General features: G+C 37.0%; 1 protein-coding gene across 1 annotated transcript; it reads right to left on the bottom strand.

Annotated features, from left to right (window-relative positions):
- Positions 1-8,181: 8,181 nt before the first annotated feature.
- On the bottom strand, positions 8,182-9,985 carry LOC133778892 (uncharacterized). The gene is made up of 2 exons (XM_062218907.1): positions 9,490-9,985; positions 8,182-9,413 (listed from the first exon to the last, which is right to left on the bottom strand). Exons 1-2 carry the CDS (start codon positions 9,983-9,985, stop codon positions 8,182-8,184), a joined length of 1,728 nt encoding a protein of 575 aa, XP_062074891.1.
- Positions 9,986-25,814: the final 15,829 nt, after the last annotated feature.

The following is a 25,814-nucleotide window of genomic DNA, read 5'->3' on the forward strand; positions in this document are numbered from 1 at the left end:
TTCTAGCCATAAGTTTGTGATAAGTACCTACAGGAAATCGTTTTATCAGTAATTGCACCATGACCATGTCATTAACTTCGAATGATTTGTGTCAGCGGTGAGCATCGGCAATAGCTTTTTCCAACTTTCTCTTGATAGCCTTGGTGACCTAACAACAACATCAGTAAACTCTACAGCAACATCACTCTTGGGGTCAAGGAGTGAGACTAAATCAACACATAAATTTGGCTCCTTGGTATAGACAATGTTAAAAGGTGGAACGATTAAGGATACTGTTATAAGCAAATTCTGCTAAGTGAAGAAAAATGTCCTATTTCTTTGGCTTGTCACCGACGAGGCTCTACAGCATGTTTCCGAGCGTGTGATTGACCAACTCTGTTTGGCCATCAATTTGGGGGTGGTGGCGCTACTGAGCTTCAAGGTAGTATCAAAACACTGCCACAATACTCTCCAAAAGTGGCTGACAAACTTAATATCTCGATCTGAGGTAATGGATCTGGGAATGTCGTGTTTGTCCACAACTTCTTTGAAAAATAAGCACGCCACATAGCTGGCATCGCCGGACTTCTTGCACAGTAGAAAATGGGCCTTTTTGAAAATCTATCAACAACAACAAAGATCGAGTCCATTTGCCTGGTTATGCAAGGTGAGTCGAGTACGAAATTCTAGAACAAGTCATCCCAAATGTTCACTGGCACAGGCAGGGGCATGTTTAAGTCGGTGTTCTGATGATCGCCCTTAGCAGACTAGCAAAGCACATTATTGCATAGAGTAATTAATATTGTTAAGCAAAAATTTCATATTTAGAAAATAAAAAAATAAATGCGAAACACAATTTCACCTATGCCAAATTTATAGCACAAGATTTTATTTATTTAAGTTCGACCCATCCAAAATTATAAGAATAACCTCTTAATTACAATCCTTTTTATTTAAAGGAAATACCCTTTGATTCTAATTACGATGATATTAAATAATTTAGGGAGAACGGTGATGGATTTGGAATTGCAGCTGAACTCAGTACTTTTGGCTAACTGAGTTGCCTACATACCTTCTTTGTGAAGGATCAAGCCACTTGTAGTTCAAATTGAGATATTTTAGAATTTGAATATAAGAATTCCGGTATATGACCATTTTCAAGAATTCTTTGCCATTTGAAAATTTGGAGAAATTCCTAAGTGGATGACCTTTTATGGAACTTTGAGATTTGTGTTTTTATACCATTTTGCGGTATTGGTGACTGCGCTTAGTTTTAGCAACTAAGTTGCCTACGTATCCCTTTTTAGGAATCAAGTTTAACGTAGTTCCGGATTTTTCAAAGATTTTATGATACTTTGATAATTAAGAGGTGGATGACCTCTTTTTGAGATACCATTTATTATGGCTTTTAAGTTTTAGTGCACTTTTGAATTTGTAGGTAAAATAACCATTTTGAGATTTTGTGAGGTTAACGACCTCTTTGAAATTTTGGAATGACATTTCATCATTTGAATTGATTTTGATGAGCTCATTTGGGATTTTGAAATTTCATACCATTTCACATGGTTTTAGAATTTTGTCATTTTTGGCGACAATTTTACGTCTTGAAATCTCTTTATTTATATATATTTTTAATAATTTATTTTATATAAAGAGATTATTTGACTAATATTTTAATTGATTATTCCAAAATTTGTAGGGAATAATCTAAAATTTTATATCAGGTAATATCATTATTTCAAAATTCAAATTTTATTATTTAAAAATTTGAATTTAAAATTTTGAGATAAAAATCTGTCTGTATTTATGTTTTGAATTTTTCAAATAATATAAATATCTTAAAATTTGAATTTAAATTTGGTTTCAAATTTAAGATATTTTGTTTTTTTTTGTTTTATATTATTTGATTATTAGTTATATCTCTGAGTCTATTTAATAGACTTACAGAGATAAAGTAAGAGTCATATGATGAGTTGCGATTATTTGACAGAGCATACGCACAATTTTTTTTTCTCAAGGTAAGTCTCTTTATATATATATTGTATATGCATGGTACTTAATTTTTTTTTTTTAAAGTATCATATATACAGTCTCTTTCTTGATTTAATCTAATATATATTTGTATATACATTTTTTGAATTTAGCTTATTCGACTCATGCTGAAATCATATATACATATATATAGGACTAAAATTCCAAGCACTCCTAGCTCAGAAACCACACACAGACAAACACATGGTCGGCTTCATTGGTACCTTTTCGGTATGCGTTGCGAACACTTTTATCTACGTTGGCACTGATCCATGAAAACATGCATATATACATATGTATATATATATATATATATATTTTGAGTCCATATTTAATATCTGAGCCTGTTTTTCATATATATATATAATGACCAAATACTTTGAAATTTTTTTTGCCGTATAAAACAAAATGCATCACACATATCTTTGCTTTTGCCTACTATAGGACATATGCATGACATATGCATTTATAATAACTTTTAGTCATTTTTGTTACCAACTTTTAGTCACATATTCATCTGTAATTTCACTGAGTCATTTTTGTTACCAAATTTTGCTTTTACTATATAAAACAAAATACATATATAATAACTTTTAGTGGGTCTTTTTTTATATATATGATATACATATATATATATATACCATACAAAGATGTTAAGCAAAAATTAGTGCATATATATGCATACGAGACCGACGATTCCTTCTGTCATTTATAAATCTGAATATCATATAAATTTTGATATATATGTATACGAGACCAGGCGATTTCCTTCTATCTTCTAAGAATCATGAGCCCATTATTTCTTTTGGGGTATACAAATATATGTCAATATTCATTCAAATTTTCAGAGTGATTTTATCTCTTTTGAACTTGACCAGGAAATTGACTAGCCAATCCCAACACTGCTTAGACAAATACTTTGATTATTTGCAATTTCAGTGAGGTATGAGATATTCAATCAAGTTTTTTTTTTTCTTGCTTTTGTTATTTTTCATTAAAACCCACACTTAGTGATAATTTTGGCAGCATAACAATTTCTTTAAATCTCCTATTATTTCCTTTGGTTATGTACCACATATTGACTTATTTTCTGAAGTCTAGTGAACCAAAAGAAAGCCATGAAGATTTACAATAAATCAAGCAGCATAACACCATGAAAAATTCATATATATATTTTTTTCTTTGATTATGTATCACATGTTGACTTATTTTCTGAAGTCTAGTGAATCAAAGAGAAATATAAGAATCCATGATGAAATTGACAATATAAAAATATCAGTCTTTTCATTTCCCCTTTGATTATATATCACATCGACTTATTTTCTGAAGTCTAGTGAATCAAAGGGGATTAGAATGACTCTTAATCACCATAGATTAAAAAAATAAAAGAGTCAAGAGAAGAAGATATAGATCTTTTTTATGAATCTTCACTTACCCTTGTAAAGCTTGAATGAAGGCTTTAGAATATGCAGTGTTCTTTTCTTCTCAATTTGTCTGGTTCACTTTTGCGTATCAATTTTCTTTTTGCCCAAAAGCCAAAAAAAAAAAATCCCTTTAACTGTTATGCTCTCTACCTTTTTACAGAGCCTTTTATTTTTATTATTTTTATTTTTAATAAAAACCCACTCAACGTAAAAGTGGTAGAAGTGGAGAAAAGATCTCTTTTATTTGCTCTTTTGACTGACTCATTCCTTTTTTATATATTATTATTATTTTAATAATTAAATATTCCTTTCCGGTTTTAACTAATTTATAAAGGAAATATTTATATATTAATAATAATAATAACAATTTGTTGCTGCTCTTTTTTTTTTTTTTTTCGTTCAACAAACATCTATCCATAAATGAGGCTAATAATACCGATCTTGAGGAAAATGAGGCAAACGAGTTTGAGTGTCACTAGCAGGGTCAGATGTGTTGCGCCACGAGGTGATAAAGCAAGCGTCAACGCGAGCATGTTGAGTTTCTACTTTAGTAGTTAAACTAACAGCATCGGAAAAAGTCCAAATTGGTGCTAAGGTGAGCTGGTTTTTTATAGGCTCCTTCAAACCTGAAAGAAAGTGGGCAACCTGTTGGTGTCTCATCTCAACCAAGTCTATATGAGCACCTAATCGGTAGAATTCCTCATAATAGGGAGCAACAGTTCGAGACCATTAACGACAAAATTGGTGTTTCTGGTATAATGTCTGCTCATAGTCCAGTACAAGTCTGTTGACGACAAAACTGGCATTGCCAATATAATGTCTGCACCTAGTCCAGGGGTGAGAATCAATGCTTCAACAAGCATCGCATCCGTGGCCAAGAGGGAATGGGTAGTCTACCCAGGCAACGACGTTGCATTTGGAGTTGCTCCCACCATGCAAAAGTGTTGACTTTGAGGTTGTAAGAAACTAACTTGACCTCAGAGATTTCAGGGATATTCATACAGTCAAAGAATCACTCGACCGTGGACAGCCAATCTAGAAAATCTTCAACAATAATTTTGGATTGAACAGAGCTTTGCAACTCAGCAGCAATTCAACTTTTCATTCAAAATAGCAATCTAAATAAAATTAAGAATAATAATATAGATATAAAAGTTGAGTATCATAAACATTCTCTATGTGTTCGATACTCAACTTTATATCTTGTGAATAATTTTGTTCACTAACAAATAAATTCAACAATCACCAAAACCCTACTTTTTCTAATTTACATCATGCCACCACCAAAAAATTTCTAATTTTTTTCTCTACGTCATTTTAATATTATATATTTTATTCATTTTTAATATATAATAGTAATATATGTATACACATAAAAAATAATTAAAAACTAATGAAATAATTTTAGAGCAATGAATTGTTTTGCTATACATGTGGAGCAGTTACTATTCACTACCGTAGAAAATATGTAAAATAGAGCATTTGTTGTGTGCTATTTCTGACTCATTTTGATACTTGTTTACTCTAAAGTAGAGGAAAAGAGTTGTTGGGAGTGCTTTTACATAGTGCACCAACATACTCTAAAATACATTAGAGGCTTTCCGTCTCTTGGTAAGAGGGGTTAAAAGACGAACTATGAATGCTATAGATTGGATTGATGAATCATTAACTTACATTTATTTTGTAGATATGAAAGATCTAAGAAAGGGAGATGGTGCAAAAAAAAAAAAAAATCAATCCTTACTTGGAAGGATTGTGAAAGGGAAGTACTTGTTTTACATGTGTTTTTTATTTTCTTAATCTTTTTTTTTTTTAAGGTATATCTCTTCTATATAATAAGTGTGTAGATAATGGAAATTATTGGTTTTAACGGGTTTTTATTTTTTTCGTTAATTTTAACGAAATATTCTTATATTTAACGGAACATTGTTAACATGATTTAAACTTAAATCAAATTAAATAAATAAATAATTAAAAAAATTAAAATATGATATTTTTGAGATATTTTACAATGACAATCATTTAAAAATAATAAAACCTTACGTTTTATAACTTAAATAAAATTAAACTTAAACTTAAACTTCGTAATAGAATAATATCATATTAAAGATATAATTTACTATCAACTAGAAACAAACTTTTTTTAAAAAAAAAGCAACAAAATTAAATTTAAAATTCATGTATAATATTAATATCATATTAAACATATAATATATAATCTTTTGATGTCACTGCCAAATTTAAAAACTAGAACAAACATGAACTTAAAAAAAAATTAATTAATTAATTAATTAAAATATGATATTTTATGATAATTTAAATAATTAAATCATATTTATTTAAAAATAATAAAATCATACATATCATTTTTTTATCTTATAAATTTGTGTGATAATTTATTTTTTATCAAGTGATTTAAGCTATTTTTCTTCATCAAATTCACCAAAGGACAGTGCGAGATACATTAGAAAATAAAAATAGTTGATGCATGTATACTACTCTACACTATGACTTTTTCTATTATTAATTTCTTTTTAAATACTATTGTAATTTATATATATATGTCATGTAGCCATGTATATATATATATTTATGTCGATGTTGTGTTTAAATGTCATATATGTAGAGATTATTTATATAAATATTTATATATACTATAAATCGTAATTCACTCTACTATATATTGAAGAAAAAAAAGTGAACCAATTTTTATTAAAATTATAGATAATGTTTTGCCATAATTTTTTAATACATTTATGTCATGTGTTATATTAAATATATTTTATTTATTTTATGATATTGTTTATTTATTTAAAATTTATATGATAATTAAAAATAATAAAAATAAATACATGTTTGAATAAACATGTTTACAACTTTAAACTAAGCAAACGTACATTGCACGTTAAATAAAAATACATTAAAATAAAAATGGTTATTTGCGGCAATAATGCCTATGTAGTTCATTTTGTTGCACTTAAATGCTTATGTAAAATTTTTGGCGGCAATAATGCCTACCGTTACAAATTTAGAGCAGACGTTGATTCCTGGGCCGTTAGGGGTATATTTGATACACGTGGCACGACCCGATTGGGTTAAATTATTAAAATTTAAAACAAAAACAATTAATGTTTATGGTTTTTAATTAAAAAAAAAACCTAACTGTGATTAATTAATATAACCAAAAAAACCGTTTTTCTAAAACCAAGTTCTAAAACTAATCTAGAACAAAAAAAACTAAAAACTCCATACCCAGAAAAACAATGAAGATGAAGCTTTCTCCCCGACCACACCCAGACGATCCACCCCTGACAGTATAGCATGTGAACCCAGTAGAAGAAAACTTGTAATTCCTTCGAATTGGGGGTTAGGGCATCTTTTGCATCGGGTTAATGGAGATCGGAAAAAATTGCCATTGTCGACCACCAAGGCCAGTGGTAGAAAGAACGGCTTGGACAAACAAAAATCCTGGGCGAAGATTCAGAACATGCAACAAGTATCGGGTAAGATTGGTCTCCATTTGTTTTTGTAATCTGATTCATTGAATAAATGGTTATGGGTGTTCACTAGAAATTTTGTATGTTTTGGTCAACTCAGATTCATGGTGGGTGTAATTTCTTTAAATGGATAGACCCTCCAATGTGCCATCGAGCAAAGGTGGTCATCCCTGGACTACTAAGAAAAATTGGTGACCTTGAAACTGAAATCACATCCCTAAGTACGACAACTGACATTGGAAGTCATCGGCAATGCAGTGGTTCTTCAAATGGATTTGAGACACAATCTCACAACCTTCAAAATGTTGGAAGAGAAAGTTTTGAAAGTTGTGCAGAAAGCAGGGGTAGAATAAATGATGGAGGTCGAATGCAGTGTTACTACTTTTTGAATACTATGCATTTTGCTGTAATTCTATTGGTTGTGGTTATTTGGGCTACAAAATCAAAGTAGAAGTTTATGGTATTGTTAGTTTATTTTTGGGTAATCTTCATGTGCAGTATTGACAATGACAAAGCTATTGCACCCTAGGCATTGATTTGTAATGAATTTTGTTGTAAAATGAAACCCCGAATCAATGTAGTCTATCTTGGTCTATTTTGAATTCAGTATTCTAGTTTATGTATTTTGTGAAATAAATATGATCAACATCTAGTTACATTCATTACCATAAGAGATAGGTACAAAAATATAGGCCTAAAAAGCCAAATGTATCTGATCTGTACATGACCAATATCATGGCCAGCATGACCCTGTCATGACTCAAAAAACAGATATGATCAAAAGGTGATTTGTACATGACTCTAAAATGGTCAACATAACAGACACCAAAATACAAGATTCCACCACTAGTTAAAAATAAAATCAAAAGATGAAACTCCTTCCAGTCAGACAGTATCAGGTTGAGCATTCTTTGCACCACTAGTTCCTCCTTTAGCATGTTGTTTCAATCTTCTTTCCTTCCTTAAAAGTGTGGATTCAGTTGGGTTCTGCAGTGGTGGACGACCTCGCTTTTTGACCACATGATTCTAAAATAGGTTGAACAAACAAATATTTAGCTCCAAATTCACAAAACAATGATAAAGCAACTAATCAATGATAAAAATTATCTAGGAAGAGAAGAAAGCATAAATTTTATACCTCAACCACCTTAGCAGATTTGCATGTTTCTCTCCTGTGGCCTGTTTTCAGACAATTGCTGCATGTTTTAACTTGTCCAGTTCTTCAAGTTTTCTTTAAAGCAGGTGGAGGTTCATCTGTCCCTTCTCCTAGCTTTCTCAGGTCTTCCAGGCAGCTTCGTCTCAGGTGATGGATCAATTGGGTTGAGTCCTGTCTGATGCCACATATCTGGACTAGGCATAGGATGCACACTCTGTTCATATGATTTTTGCAATGATTCTTTTTTATAGAATCCGTGGACATAATCAAAGACATTACCTCCCATGAACCAGATAGTAGCTAGTGCATGGCCACAAGGAAGCCCAGATAGTTGAAACCTCCTACATGTACAAGTTCTGAATTCCAAATCGACAACCAAGGCACTACCATTACTGCATTGAACCTGAAACTGAAACTTGTCAGACCTAGTAACCAGACAATGCTTTGCAACCTCTTTTTGCTTCTCAATTATCTTCAAAATTCTCTTCCCCACAGGTTGAGTCATCTTCTCCAACTCAGCTTTTTTGTTATAAAACTGAGACATCAACCAAAATCTAATTTTCTCTAGTAAAGTTATAATTGGCTTGTCGCGAGCATCAAGTATGGCTGCATTGAAACTCTCACACAAATTATTCACCAAAATGTCACATTTTGGGTACTCTGAAATATGTGACTTAGTCCATTCTGTGGGGTTCTTCCCTGCCAGCCAATTGTAAGCACCATCCGAGACATCCTTGACTTCTTGCATTGCTCGAGCAAACTCAGCTTGTGTTGTAGTATTCGCTGCTGCCCACAAAAGTTGCTTAAGTAAAAGCTCGAGCAAACTCAGCTTGTGTTGAAGATGTCTAACACAATACCTCACCTCACACCCACTAAAGATGGCTCCCACTGCATTTTCTAATCCTTTTTGACGATCACTCATCATTGTCACCTTGGTGGGACTCAAACTCCCAATATCAGCCTTCAATAGCTCCAAGAACCAAGTCCAAACCTCAGTGTTTTCCTTTTCAGCAACACAGTAGGCAATGGGAAACATGGAGTTATTACCGTCAATGCCTACTGCAGCCAATAAAATGCCCCTACAATATCCTTTTAAAAAGTAGCCATCAAGACCAATTAGAGGTCTACAACCCCCCAACCAGCCATCTCTACATGCCTTAAGACAAATATAAATACGCTGAAATTGCCTTCTCCCATTAACCAAATCAGTTTTCAACTTCACAGTAGAGCCAGGATTGGTAGCCAACAACCTTTTACAGTAGTCATCAAGAATGGCGTATTGTTCCTTGACAGACCCATCCAACATCTTCCTTGCTTGTCTTGGCCCTGTAAAATGTCCAGCTAGACACACGTGAGTACTTGGTCTTTGCAGTTATCTCCCTAAATGCATTGTATTCCATACTCGGATTTAGCCTAAATTGCTCCAAAAAGTATTTTGCAAGCCAAGTTGAGGTCAGCTTTTTATTGTCCAAAACAATGCCACAACTATGCTTGTCAACAAGTGTTTTGACCCTCATTGTTTTGCCATCTATCTTGTTAACTATTGAAGCAAACAACATCCACTCACAGTTTGCACCCTTGGACTTAACTCTAACTCTATTTGAATCATTGGCAATAAATACATATTCTCGATCACCTTCAATAAAATACTCCCTTATTGCATTCCTTAAAATTGTAACAGTGGCAAATTCCATGCCAAGAACAAATTGGAAGTTTTGCATTTTGGTTTTCGGGTTGAATTCTTGGGAATTTTTACCAGCATCAAACTCATCATCTGACTTCAATTCGTGTAACTCCTCCTCAAAATATATACCATCTGAGTCTCCATCATCAAGATTTTGATTACAAAAATCTGAAACTGATCGCGACCACTTCCTAGGGTCAGACTGTGTACCCATCTCTATCTCAGTTTCAACATCTTGCTCAAACTCTTCCTCCTCCAATATGAAATCTTCATCACTTTGCTTTCCTTTCCCTTTTCTGTCACGCTAAACTTTGTCTTGGCTCTTCTCAACTGTATTTTCCCTCACATCAGCTTGAACTTTGCCTTGGCTATCCTCAGATGTATTTTCCCTCACATCAGCTTGCTTTCCTTTCCTATTTCTGTCACTTTGAACCAGGTCTTGGTTCTCCTCAACTGTATCCTTCCTCACATCACCAATATCATCCTCTGAATCTGAAAGCACAACCTGTAACGCCCTGGTTACCCCAGAACAGTTATGGTGAACGGTGAACCAGAAATTTGACTCGCTACCCGAATCCTTTGGTTAAAAACGTGATCTAGGTACTATTAACAGGTTAAGGTGAAAAACCAATAAAAATGAAAGGGTACATTTCATTAAGTAGATAAAATGCTCATGAGCCTTTTAAAATGTTTACAAGTAGTTTGTACTACAAAAGAGTTGCTACAGTTCCAAATGTACAATCCCCGCCGGCCTAAGCGGCAAAAATAGGGTAAACCCCTAGTCCCTCTGTGAACTCCTTGACCGTGGCAGTCAAGCGGCCCTGTATGTACATCACATCGCCCAAGCTCCCCACTCAAGGCTGGCCAAGCTTTTCCTTTCCTTTACCTGCACCACATAGCACCCATGAGCCAAGGCCCAGCAAGAAAACGTAATAAAACATGATGTAATATCCACAACGATCATAATAACCGTTCAGGACTATCAGTCCAACAAATAGGTGACAATAGCCAAAAGTCACAATAATGAGCATCGCTCCCTCTAGCCATGTGACGATAGGGTCACCAGGGCTTAACTGATAGGTGATTCTTTCATAAGCTCGTTCGGGACAGGTGCATGGTGATTGGTCACCAACATAACCTTCCTCACGACCCTAGGGTCGAAACTATGGACAACGTCCCTTAGCCACGTGACAAACGGTCACCGGGGTCATATACCTTGGCTGTAGTCATCTGGTCGTAGACCAGGCAAGCGCTTATAAGTTCTTTGACCTTAGGGTCGGTCCCGCATTAATGCCATAGAGCCATTCAATGCGTGATCATCGACTTTAGAGTCGGTCCCTGACTAGTCAGTGTCTCAAGCAGGTAATCAGCGTTCACTAGCATTTAATATGCAATCCATGTCCACATATATCAACCAACATGCCTCAAATATCCAACCATGCATGTCATATACCTGTACAGGGTGCAACTGTATTCATACACTGTTTTTTTACCTCTGGTTCGAGTGAGGATTATTATATGAACGACCCTGAGAACGATCAACCTTTAAAATCCTTGACAGTCACCTGGTCATAACCAAATTATAGAATTTATCAATAAAAATGATAACCCAGGGTTCCCAAACCAAATCCCAGCCCCCGAGACATCAAAACTACCCAACCGGATACTAGATCCAACCCCGAGGCCTATGGTTTGAATCCCTAAGCTAAAAACCACATTTTAGCAAAATTGGCCTTAAGGGCTGCGGCCCCCCTCTGCTGCGCCGCGGCGCGCCCCCAAACGGAGAGGCTCCCCATCTGCCAGACGCCAAGGGCCGCGACGCTCCCTTGCTGCGCCGCGGCGCTCAGCCCAGAATGGCTAAGTCAGCCACACGAACCAGTTTTTCTCCCTGAGCTCTTTCCTCTCAAACCAGTCCTTCAAACCCTCTCTAAACCTCTTCCAAACACACAATTAAACCCCCTAATAACACCCATAGCTCACCCTCATCAAACCCCAATCAAAACAACATAAAAACTCCCTTTAATCCTCACTCCCTACAACAAAAACCATGAACTAAAAAAATTAAACGAAAACAGAACACCAGCTGTGCAAAATGGTCAAAACTCACCTTGAAATCTATTTTGAACCTCCCTTACAAGCTGAACCAAGTCCCCAACCCAGCCTTTAAGTTTTCCCTAGCTTGAATCCACACCTAATGCTCAAAACCTCAAAGGAGAAATGAAGAGAATGAAGCAAGGAGAAGGTACGGGAAGAGAAGGAGGCAAACCCCTGTTTTTGCTCTGTTTGTTCTACAGCTTTCTAAGCCACTTAAGTCACATATATCCTCCCAAAAAGACCAAAATACCCTTGTGTCATCCTAAGCCTTTTAAACCAACTCAAGGGCAAAATTGGTACATTCCGCTAAACCCGTTAATTATAATTAACGCTTCCCAATCCCCGCTAATCTCAATACCCTCAAACATCAACAATTCATAACCCGTTACCCTAAAATCCCCGGTAACGCTATAATCATTAATAACACCCCGAGACTCACCCCGAGCCCCGAGCTCAAACCTGTTATGACCAAACTGATAAATCACGTTTAAAGATCGTCTCATGTCGAAATACTCGAACCAATCCACATTATAATGTGGTCTCACAATATATCATTAACACGCAAACAAATATTCAATTATACCCTCAACGGGCCAAATTACCAAAATACCCCTGTAAACAAATGTGGACTCACATGCATGCATCTAACATCATATCATAATATAATTCTCATAAGCATGCATAAACACATTTAACGGCATAATTAAACAGTTATGGCCCTCCCAGCCTACTAATCCAGCCATTAACCATAATAGGGAATCCGGGGCATTACACAACCACCTCTGGTATTTGGTCTTCCATATCACTTTCATCATCCATGTAGTCAAACTCTTCTTCATATTCCTCTTTATCAGGTTCATCAAAGGCAACATCATGAAATTCCTCAGAATATTGATCAGCATCAAACTCTTCTTGTTCCCCATCAATGGTTGCATCAACAGGGATACCAACAACATTTGTAGGGACATCACAATCATCTGGTAATTCCTCTATAATACATCTTTTCAGAGGAGGTAAAATGTTAGCAGGGACATGTTTAATAGCTTCTGAATCTTCCTTCCAATCTAAAGGTAGAACTGTTTCAGGAAAAACAAGATATATGTCAATCCTTGTAGCCCGATTCCTCTCAATATCCTCTACAATTCTTAGGATCTCCTTATCCCCTACCACCATGAAGCCCATATTAAGCACCTTTCCTATTGGTTTGTACATAAAACCCACTGGAAGTTTTTGCCTAAGTCCAAGGCCATTCCATCCAATTCCATCCTAGTGAAGTAATCAGTATCCACCCAATCAACATAATCAACTTTACCTCCTTCATATCTTCTATTGCCGAATGGAGTAAACCAGCTTCCCCCATGGTGTATTGCAATAGTGAAGATGTTAGTATGACCACCTGTCAATAGAAATAAAAAATGCAATGTCAACACTTCACACACACACAAACCGAAACATAATATAGTTCACACACTTGAAGAGCAACATAGTCTACCACACGATTGAACCATGGACCACAACAACAAAGATTCCTTTCAATAAACAAAGTATATATTTCAATGGACCCCACTCTGTCAATTGTATGCACATGCTTCCCAACAACATTTTTACCCAAATTTAATATATTCTCACCCCCAAAAAATTTTAAAATCGACACCCTTCCCCGCCCAAACTGCTCTATATAGAGCATCATTATCATTCTCCCCCAAAAATAACTGCATGAACACTTTGAGAAATGAAACCCAATCAACAGAAAAGAACTTTGGGTAAAAGAACTCTGTACAACAGAAAAAAACTTTGGGTGAAAGAACTTTGTACAATAGAAAAGAACTCACCGTAGTCGGGTGGTTGTTCCCCTGGTTGTCGAATGGTCGGCATTGTATTGCAATAGTGTCGTTGTCGTCTCTTTCGGTTGTCATCATCTCTTTGATCGTGGGGGGAAAGATGATTTTTCTGGGTATGGAATTATGAGTTTTTTTGTTTTAGATTAGTTTTAGAACTTGGTTTTAGACAATCGGTTTTTTTGGTTATATTAATTAATCAAGGTTAGTTTTTTTTTTTTCAAATTAGAAACCTGAATAATAAATAGAGTTTTGTTTTAAATTTTAATAATTTAGCCCAATCGGGTCGTGCCACGTGTATCAAATATACCCTTAACGGCCCAGGGACCAACGTCTGCTCTAAATTCGTAACGGTAGGCATTATTGCCGCCAAATTTTTTACATAAGCATTTAAGTGCAACAAAATGAACTACATAGGCATTATTGCCGCAAATAACCCAAATAAAAATATGTTGTAAATATACCAACAGATATTCATCATTACTTTATTATTTTTTTTTTTATACAAAACAATAAAAAAAAATTACTGGTCATTTTTCTTCTAAGTATACAGCTGGCTATCTTATCTTTCAATTTTCATATGGGGGAAACTATGTTATTAATCTTAAATACTAGTTTTAACCCTTATTTTGAGAAATTTTAAAATAATTTATTATCGTTTTACCACATATCAACAACACATTACAATTTCTTTGATTTATAACACTAACATTATTAAATATTTTTAAAGCCACACACAACTATTGTGATTAGATTCTCATTGTTCGGCAACTATAATTTTACACATATTTAAGCAAAAGGAGATCCAGTATTAATTCTGAATGAGGGCTAAAGCTACCCAAACAAATAATGGTCATTTACAACATTAACTGATACATTCATTCACAACTTAAGATATATTGATAACCAGACCAAAATTTATCCATAACTTCTGGAAATGTGAAACACCAACCATCAATGAACAAGAATCACAATGATTTGTATTTCTCAACCAGATGAGAATCATGGAGACATGATGTAGGGGCCACAGTGCAACCCAAACTTTGCAGATAAGAGATATGATAATCAACGCAGAAGATGATTGTTAAGAGTTTCTTCAACATTCATAAACTAATTGACATGCATAATAAGCAACTATAAATATTGGCAAGAGTAAGTGCTATTGAGCCCACTAACTAATAATGTGCTTAATAAAATTGTGAGTACTTGAGTAGCTAACAGTTTGCTCGTTGGTGCTGATGAACCCATTGAGTTCTCATTCTTTAATTTTAGGAAATGCTCGTGCAAGAAGAAAAATATTGTACTTAAAATTAACTGAACTCACAAGGAGATAGAAAATATTATTGGTAGTCATGTAGCCTTGTTAAAATCATCGAGTTTAAAGATAGTATGGAATGAAGTTTTATTTCATCATGATGTACCTATTGAAGATAAATATGACATATTTATGGATATGTTTGCACGAAATTTTAGAATATTCGAAGATGTCATATTACCAAATTGAGAAATAGGAGAAAGTGTTCATCAAATCTTAGGAAAATATATTTTATTTCAATGGAAATTGGTAAGAAATATTACAACTCTAGAAAAAATAATACAAATAAATACTATTGATTAAATAGTGTTACAACTCTATGACTGAAAATACAAATAAACAATAGAAGAATTAGAAGAAGAGAATGGAGGAATACAACTCTAAACAAAAAGATACAAATAAAGCAAAAGTGTTTGTAACAAAAAGAAAAGAAAATATTACAACTCTAAAAAAGAAATACAAATAAATAGAGAAGAAGAATATGAAGATGAAAATCAATAGAATAAAAGAAATGAACAAGAAACAAACAACAAACAACTCTCACGCACACTACCAAAGTGAAGAGTGTTAGAGATCACCAACTTGAACAAGGTTTGAAACCTTTGTCCAAAGCTTATTTCCCCCTAACTCAAGCACTAAGAGATCTCTCACAAATTTTGGAAATTGCTTTCTGGAATAATCAAGTATGTAGGTGTTTTCTAGCCAAGTGTTCTAATGGATAGAAAAGTTGTGTCTTACAAGTGAGCAATAGGCTCTAATTTATAGAGTTTGGAGACACCCTTTGACTTTCAAATTCCACCAACCCCCATGGCTGTCACCAATAATTAATTGGATGTTTATGGAATTAAAAATGAGATTTGAGAGTTATTTGGGTTTTTGGAATTGTTCAAAAAGGTTGGAAAAAACTGAAAAAATTGGTCAGTCAGCACCTGTGGCCGCGACCACTGGTCTCTGTTCCCTAGGCCGCGGCCACAAACATTCCTGGCCGTGGCCACTGGCCAATTTCAGCACATGAAAATGTATTGTTTTTCCAAATGGTTCCAATCCACTCCCAAATGGTTTTGTAACCCCCAAAACACATTATTGGGGTTAAAATCATATGTCTAACATCCATTTCACATATGGTTGTAAGAAGTTCATCTCAATATTGTGTAACAACAAATCTACACAATAATGAGCAATATTTGGAAGTTACAAAATTGTAACTGAATTTGTAATACCAAATATGTTACACATTTGGATATTCACATATATCTAACTATTGTAATTCTCTATTATATGTTACAATATGTGACACTCTTTGTCACATTTATTTAATCTAAAACATTATATTATAAAATAATATAACATTCCCCCACTATATTAAATAGTTATCTATTGTAACACTTATTTAATCAATCAACATTTTATTTTAAAATATAACATATCCCCCACTTGATTAAATAATAACTCTCTCTTATAGGAGTCATTGCATTGGTGCATAAAATAAAGTGTTTTTCAACTTGAACTTTACTATAGTATAATTATCACAAAATTTGTTGAAAATTTGTTTGCACTAGGCATTGAACCATCTTTCCATGATAACAAATCAGTGATAACACACACATTTGTCATATTCACTTGAGACCTCTATGTCTTGCTAATGGCCATGTGTACTTTCTATTCATGGACGTTCTTGAGAATACTCTCAATTCTCATGAGAGACGACACCACCCCTAGGTCCATATAGGTAGAACTCTTATAGTATTTTGTTACCAAAAATACTTGTCTTCACAAGACTGAATTCTATTAAAAAAAAAACCTCTCGGTTTTAACCCTCAATTTGGTAACTCACAAGTACTCAACATCTCAGATGGGACTTGTTTTGAGTACAACTAATTTTCACTTGACTGACTTGTTGTTACCTATTGAACCTAACACTAGTTCAATAACTAGTGTTAAGATAGGTTACCATCAATCGTGAAACTCTTTAGAGAGTTTGAGTCCCATCCCTCGAGATGATGTAGCCACTAAATCTCTCGTTAGTGGATATGAAAGGATCCGCCAGGTTTGCACTTGTTCTTACATAGGATATTGAGATGGCTCCTCTTTGAATCAATTCTCTTACATATCCATGTCTTAGACTAATATGTCTAGACTTCCCATTGTACACTCCGATGTATGCTCTAGCCAATGTTGCCTGTCTATCACAATGTATCGATAGAGTGGATACATTTTATTCGATTAGGGGTATCTCTATCAAGAGATCCCTTAACCATTCAATCTCTTTGCTGGTAGCAGCTAGAGCTATAAACTTCGCTTCCATAGTGGAATGAGATATACAAGTTTGTTTCTTGGAAACTCAAGAAATTGCACCCGCACCAAGTGTAAATACCCAACCAGTTGTAGACAGGTTGTCCCCAAGATTGGATATCCAGCTTGCATCTGTATATCCTTCTAAGAATGAAGGAAATTTGGAGTAGTGAAGGCTTAGTCCTTTGGTTTTCTTGAGATAACCTAGGACTCTCCCAATAGCCTTCTAGTGATCCACACTTGGATTACTTGTAAATCTACTAGGTTTACTTACCGCAAATGCTATATCAGGTCTAATACATTGGGCAGCGTACATAAGACTCCCTATAGCACTAGCGTACTCCAATTTAGCTACCGCTCTTCCTTCATTCTTTTCTAGTTTTACACTATGATCGAATGAAGTATTGGCATTTTTAACCTTAAGATGGTTAAATTTGTTCAATGCTTTCTCAACATAGTGGGCTTGCCCTAATGCAAAACCCCCACTATGTTTCTTCACTTTGATACCAAGTATGGTGTCAACTTCTCCAATATTTTTCATCTTGAAGGTTGATGATAGAAACCTCTTCGTTTCTTCTATCTCTTTCATGCTATCATTTGGAATAAGCATGTCATCCACATATAAGAAAACAATGATCACATATCCCTTACAAGTTTTGGAATACAAACATTTGTCTCCATTAGACATGATGGCTTGATCGAATTTCTCATGCCATTGCTTGAAAGCTTATTTCAATCCATAAGGATTTTGCAAGTCTACATACTTTATGTTCATATCTTGGTAGGACAAACCCTTCGGGTTGTTCCATATAGACCTTCTCATTGAGGTCACCATTAAGAAATGTCGTTTTGACATCCATTTGATGAACATACAAGTTGTGTATAGAAGCCAAAGCAAACAAAATTCTTATAGAAGTTGTTCTTGCAACAGGCGCATGGGTATCGAAATAATCAATACCCTCTTTTTGCCTAAACCCTTTAGCTACTAATCTAGCTTTAAAGGTTTGGATAGTGTCGTTAGTGTGGTATTTTCTTCTAAATATCCACTTACACCCAATTGGCTTAGACCCCGGTGGGAGGTCTACCAATTCCCAAGTGTTGATGGAAAGAATGGAATCCATCTCATCATTGATGGCTTATTTCCAAAATGCACTATCTCTTGATTGCATGGCTTCTCTATAAGTCTTAGGATCATCCTCAATAAGAAGTAAAATAGGAATTTTCCTAATGACTTCCTCTCTATTTCCTTCTACCATGTAGAAAGAAATTCGTTGAGAATCTATCTCATCCAATACTAGACTTTTCTCCTTTCTAAGCCTTTGGCTTCTTCTAAGTTCAATGGGTTGCTTTACATTCCTTTGAGAGTTCTCCTCTTGAGAATCATTTTTGGAAGTAAAAGCTTGAGAATTTTTCTCATATAACAAATTCTCCTTTAGAGATGTTGAAGCTTGAGAATTGTTGTCACATAACATGTTCTCAAAGAATTCAACTTCTCTAGATTCAATCACAACATTAGACTCTAAGTTTAATAGCCTATAAGCTTTACTATTGTTGGCATAACCAACAAAAGCACACTTTGTGGCTCTTGAACCTAATTTTGTTCTATTAGGTTGATTTTTCTTGCAGTATGCAAGACACCCCCTATAATGCCCTCCTAATCCAGGACCGTTACACTATGTACTTAAAATTGTGTTAGACCTGCTGATCAGGTCATTTGGCTTAAAACGTATAACTAAGGTTAGTGACAAGGGTTAGGGTTAACATTTTAGGTCAAAGAACCATTGAATTTTACTCCAAAAGTTTTATATAACATGAGATTCCAAAATATTACAACTCAACTATTAAAAAGGATAGATACATATCAAAAGTTACATCAGCCGGCCTAAGCGGCAAAACAAGGCTACAACCCTAGTTCCTCTGAGATAACCCTGGATGTGATGGTTAAGCAACTGCATATGTACATGCCACCACCGAAGCTCTCCAAATCATGGCTGGTCAAGCTTTCCCTTTCCCTTACCTGCACCACAAAGCACCTGTGAGCCGAGGCTCGGCAAGAAAACAGAACGTACAATAATAGAGAATATAACTTTAAATAACCATTCAACAATAGTCAACAACATTAATTTCATAGCCAATGTCATTTAGTTCAAACACACGATCATTGGATAAACCTGTGGTCGTCGCCCTATTCAGTTGGCTTTTAAGCCAACTCTCGGGCCTATGCCCAAGCTACGTGACCATAGAGTCGCATGGGGCCTCACCCTTAGCTCTGTTTCACTAGTCATAGAGCTAGTCTAACCCTGTGGTTCACCTTCAACCATAGAGTTGATCAACATAATAATGCGTTGCTGGTTTAGGCCAATGCCTTTCGACTAGCACATAGCGCGCTATTGCCGTCCTTGACTCATAAGTCAAGCCCTGATCCAGGATTTCATACCTTACTTATAAGGAATAGATGTGAATAGGCACATCTCGACCATTAAGCACATATTCATGCTAATCATATCATACCATTGAATAACCATACCCACGATACTAAACATATCCACATAAGGGGTCGCATGCCCTAATCATAGAATTCATGTAATGAATATAAGCACTTAAGTATTTATCAACAAGCATTTAGAACAATAGCCTAACATAATCAATCCTGGGGCCCAAGCCCTAATCATATTAATATGCAACAGATGGGCCAAGCCTTAATCACATACAGCACGTTATGGGTGCAGTTTTCTTACCTTAGGTCCAAGCAAGCACAAACAAGAACGACCCTCGAGCACAATCCCGGTACCCTAAGTCACAACCATAAAATAGGTATCTATTAATATCAAGTGATCAAAGGCTTCCAGACCAAGTCCTAGCCTCCAGGACCTCGGGTTCCACCAAACAGGATAGTGGAAACAATCCCGAGCCCTAAGGAAAAAGTTATATTTTAAAACAAACTCCCAAGGCAATACTGCCTAGGCGGGTCGTGACTTGCCCCCCTGTGGGTCGCAGCGCGCCCCTCAGCCAGCCTCATCCTCCTCTCTGTCTAGAGGCACGGGCCGCGACTTGGCCTATCAAGTTGCGGCGTGCCCCCTAGGCAGAGGCCTCCCAAGGTGCCTGGTTCAAGCTAAGTCGTGACTTGTCAAGAATAAGGTCGCGACTTGGCCCCTCGAACCCAGAAATAACCTCCATTTCAGCAACTAAATTCAATCCTAACCATACCAAACTTCACCCTAAAACATAATTCAACTAGCCTAATCACTCTAACATGTTCCCAGTAATAAAACCCATAAGAAAACTAGCTTAAAACTCATCAAAACTACAACTCAATCCTTGAGCTTAAAGGTTGAAGAACACCCAAAACTAGCTCAATAGAAACTAGAATTTAATGACCTGAAAACATAATTTAAATGCTTACCTCTGCTAAAGATTGAATCCCCTAAGAAGTTACTAAGCTAATTCCCAAGTCCTTAGCTTCAATTCAAGTGATTCCTAGCCCAAAATTCCTCCGTAGCTTCAAATGTTTTCTTGAAAAAGTTTCTTGACCATCAATCTGACCATCAGCCTGAGGATGATAAGTTGTGTTGAACTTCAGCTGTGTACCCATCGCCCTCTACAAACTCCCCCAAAACTTAGAAGTAAAGATATGGTCCCTATCAGACACGATAGACCTCGGCATCCCATGAAGGCGAACTATCTCTCTCACATAGAGATTTGCATACTGGTCAACTGTGTAATTCATTCTCACTGGTAGAAAATGAGCTGACTTTGTGTACCGATCCATAACGACCCAAATAGAATCATGTTGGCCCACTGTCCTGTGCAAGCCTACCATGAAATCCATCATGATATCTTCCCATTTCCACGCTGGGATATCCAGAGGCTGCAACAGCCCTGTCAAACTCTGATGCTCAGCCTTTACCTACTGACAGGTTAGACACCTCGCTACGTACTCGGTCACATCCCTCTTCATCTCAGGCCACCAATATAAAACCCTCAGGTCCTGATACATCTTTGTGGTGCCTGGATGAAGAGAATACGAGGTGGTGTGAGATTCATCTAGAATCTCTCATCTAATCTCGGTGTCCATCGGAACACAAATATGACCCTTATACCTCAGTAAACCCATACTCGACACCGAATAGTCCTTAGCTACTCCAGCTAGGACGTCCTCTCTAACCTGCCCCAACTGCGGATCTTATAACTATCTCTGCTTGATTCTTTCCAAGAGAGTCGATTGTAAAATGATGTTGGCCAACCGACCGACCACTAACTCTATCCCCGCTCGAGTCATCTCATCAGCCAACTTCCTCGATATCTGTCTGACACTATATAACTATCATGGTCCCTTCCAACTCAAGGCATCTGCTACCACGTTGACCTTCCCAGGGTGGTAGAGGATCTCACAATCATAATCCTTTACCAATTCCAACCAACGTCTCTGCCTCATGTTCAGATCCTTTTGAGTGAAAATGTACTTCAGGCTCTTGTGATCAGTGTATATCTCACACTTCTCACCACACAAGTAATGTCGCCACACCTTTAGTGCAAAAACAACCGCTGCCAACTCTAAATCATGCGTGGGATATCTCTTCTCATAATCCTTCAACTGACATGATGCATAGGCAATCACCTTTCCTGTTTGCATAAGTACACAATCCAGACCCTGCCTCGAAGCATCACAGTAAACCACAAATTTACCCTAATCTGTAGGAAGGCTCAAAACTGGTGCGATAATCAAACTCTCCTTAAGCTTCTGAAAATTGTCCTCACACTTATCTGACCAAACAAATCTCTGATTCTTGCGTGTCAACTCTGTCAATGATGATGCAACCTTGGAGAACCCTTCCACAAAGCGCCTGTAATAACCTGCCAAACCCAAGAAACTCTTGATCTCTGAAGCGTTCTTCGATCTTGGCCAATCTCTGACTACTTCAACCTTTGCTGGATCCACCTTAATACCATCTTTATTGACTATGTGACCTAAGAAAGTCACCTATGGCAACTAAAACTCACACTTCTTGAACTTTGCATGCAGCCTGTGCTCTCTCAACCTCTGTAATACCAACTTGAGATGATGATCGTGATCTATCTCCGTCCGAGAGTATATCAATATATTGTTGATGAAGACAATCACAAACTGATCTACATAGTCCTTGAACACTCTGTTCATCAGATCCATAAATGCTGCCGGGGCACTAGTTAATCCGAATGACATAACCAAAAACTCATAATGCTCGTACCTGGTGCGAAAAGCTGTCTTCGGTATATCTTCCTCCTTGATCCTCAGCCGGTGATAACTGTATTGAAGATCTATCTTAGAGAATACCATTCTACCTTGTAACTGGTCAAACAAGTCATCAATCCTTGGTAGAGGATATCTGTTCTTGATAGTCAACTTATTCAGTTCCCTGTAATCGATGCACATCCTCAAAGAACCGTCCTTCTTCTTCACAAAGAGAACCGGTGCTCCCCATGGCGAGAAACTGGGCCTGATAAAACCCAACTCCAGTAACTCCTATAGTTGAACCTTCAGTTCCTTCAGCTTTGCTGGAGCCATCCTGTAGGGTGCCCTAGACACTGGTTCTGTCCCTGGCGCCAATTCAATCACAAACTCAATCTCCCTGTGTAGAGGTAACCCTGGCAAGTCTTCTGGAAACACATCCAAAAACTCACAGATTAACCGAGTCTATTCTGGTCCCACTGGCACGACCTGAGTAGTATCTACCACACTAGCTAAGAACCCTATGCATCCTCCCTGCAACAGGCTCTAGCTCTAAGTACTGATATCATAGGTATACGGGGTCCATGCACAGTGCCAACAAAAACAAAGGGATACTCACCTTCTGGCTCAAAAGTTACCATCTTCTTCTTACAGTCTATCGATGCTCCATACTTCTTTAGCCAATCCATACCAAGAATTATGTTGAAATCAGTCATCTCTAACTCCACCAAGTCAACTGACAACTCCTTGCCATCCACTATAACTGGTAGTGACCTAATTCATCTCCTGGATACCACTAACTCTCCAGCAGGCAATACCGTACCAAACCCCAAAGAAAAGAAGTCACATGGTCTACACAACCCATCTATAATCTTACTAGCAACAAAGGAGTGCGTAGCACCCGGATCAATAAGAACATTATAAAAGGTTCCAGCACTAGAAAGCTGACCTGTAACCACCGATGGACTAGCCTCGGCCTCTGTCTGGGTCAAAGTGAACACTCGAGCCGGCATCAGGCTGTCAACTTTCTTTCGCTCTTCCTTTTTGGCTCTCGGGCAGTCTTTCTTCAGGTGCCCCGTACTACCACAAACAAAATAGGCCTTCGCCTGGCATTCACCAACATGGCGCCTCCTGCACCTAGGACACTCTGGGAATGCCCTCCATGTCTCATCGCCACCCTGGTGGCTCATCTGCATACCTCATGGCCTCCTATCTGGCCCTGGAACTGAAACTGTGTCTGGGGTCTTCCTCTTCTGATCACCAGGGCCTCCGCCCCTACTAAAACCTAAAAATGGAGGTCACAGCCTCCTAGAATCCCTTCTGGTTGCATTATCACGCCAGATTTTGTTCTCAGTTTTAAGCGCCTTCTCTACAGCCTGTGCATAGGTAGTCACTCCCGGCATAGTAGTAATGCGAACATCCCGAGCTATCATAGGTTGTAGCCCCTGTAGAAATCTCTCTCTTTTGGTCCCATTAGTGGGCACCAGATCCTCGACAAACTTTTCCAATCTGTCAAACTTCAAGGCGTAGTCGGTCACTAACATGTTACCCTAAAGTAACCTGCTGAATTCCTTAGCATTCGCAGCCTTAATTGCGTCATTGTAGTATTTCTCATTGAACAAGTTTCTGAATTCTTCCCACTCCATAGTGGTAACTGCTCTAGTCTGGGATACCACCTCCCACCATATTCGGGCATCCCCCTGCAACATATAAGTGGTGCAGGTCACTCTCTCATTACCACCTACTCTCATAAAGTCCCGGATAGTGGTTATCATGGTCTTCCACTGCTCAGCCTTTAGTAGATCAGAACTATCCTAAAAAACTAGAGGGTGATGCTTCTTGAATCTCTCATATAGGGGTTCCCACCTATCTCCCCCTGTCTGGGACTGTACAACTGCCGATACCTTAGGTTGTACCACTGCTGGCACCGCGGCCTGTAGGTTCTCTGCTAGAACCTGTTGCTGTCTCAAGAGGCGTAACTCTTCTTCCTGCCTTTCTAACCTAGCTTGCATGTTAGCAAGCACTTGCTGCCAGCTTTCTGGAGCTGGCGGTGGGACATGACCTTAAATATTCCCTTCACTGCCCTGTAACTCTTGGCTAGCCAGTCTCTCTAACCTTCGAGGGTTCATTTTGACACTCTATCCACCCTACAGAGATCAAATCGGCCATTAGGTAAGTCTTAACTATACCACTTGCCGCCTGATGGTCCAAGATCATCAGAAAACACACATATGCAATGATAATAAGCATGCCATCACATAATATATATACTTGTTCATTCATAGTGCTAATAAGCACCTCATGATATCCATCAACAAATAACAATACATATAGGCATATCCAACTATTTTCCACAAATCCAACATAACTAATAAGCATGTTCTTTGATTCCTGCTAGTAATAATAATGCTAAAAAACATTTTCCCCTGGCCTATATACAAATAATAGTGCTAATAAGTGGTTCCCTTGCATCCACAAGCAGTAACGATGCTAATAAGCACGTTCTTTAACATTCACGCACCAGTTAAGGGCCAGGCCTTATCAGATAATCTCATGCTTCCTAAACAGGCATGCAGATAAGACATTCACATCATGTTTAAACATTTACACATATAAACATATAACAGTTACCGAACCCTGAGTCGACCTTGTCTTTAGTGGTGAGTGTACATACCCAGCCAGTCTTTAGGAACCCTTAAACCTTGGCAGCTCTGATACCAAGTTGTAACGCCCTCCTAATCTAGGACCGTTACAATATGTACTTAAAATTGTGTCAGATCTGCTGATCAGGTCATTTGGCTTAAAACGTGTAATTAAGGTTAGTGACAAGGGTTAGGGTTAAAAATTTTGGTCAAAGAACCATTGACTTTTACTCCAAAAGTTTTATATAACATGGGATCCCAAAATATTACAACTCAACTGTTAAAAAGGATAGATACATATCAAAAGTTACATCAGTCAACCTAAGTGACAAAATAGGCTACAACCCTAGTTCCTCTGAGATAACCCCGACCGTGATGGTCGAGTTTTCGCATATGTACACGCCGCCACCGAAGCTCTCCAACTCATGGCTGGTCAAGCTTTCCCTTTACCTTACCTGCACCACAAAGCACCCATGAGCCGAGGCTTAGCAAGAAAACGGAACGTACAATAATAGAGAATACAACTTTAAATAACCATTCAACAATAGTCAACAACATTAATTTCATATCAAATGTCATTTAGTACAAACACACGATCATTGGATCAACCTGGGGTCGTCGCCCTATTTAGTTGGCTTTTAAGCCAACTCTCG

This window comes from Humulus lupulus, chromosome 1 (assembly GCF_963169125.1).
Source record: "Humulus lupulus chromosome 1, drHumLupu1.1, whole genome shotgun sequence".
Taxonomy (NCBI): Eukaryota; Viridiplantae; Streptophyta; class Magnoliopsida; order Rosales; family Cannabaceae; genus Humulus; species Humulus lupulus.

Coding starts and splice junctions, on each gene's coding strand:
- LOC133778892 (XM_062218907.1), bottom strand. CDS start 9,985: ATGGGTACACAGTCTGACCCTAGGAAGTGGTCGCGATCAGTTTCAGAT. Junction 9,414..9,489: donor GCAATTTAGGCTAAATCCGA/GTATGGAATACA, acceptor GACATTTTACAG/GGCCAAGACAAGCAAGGAAG.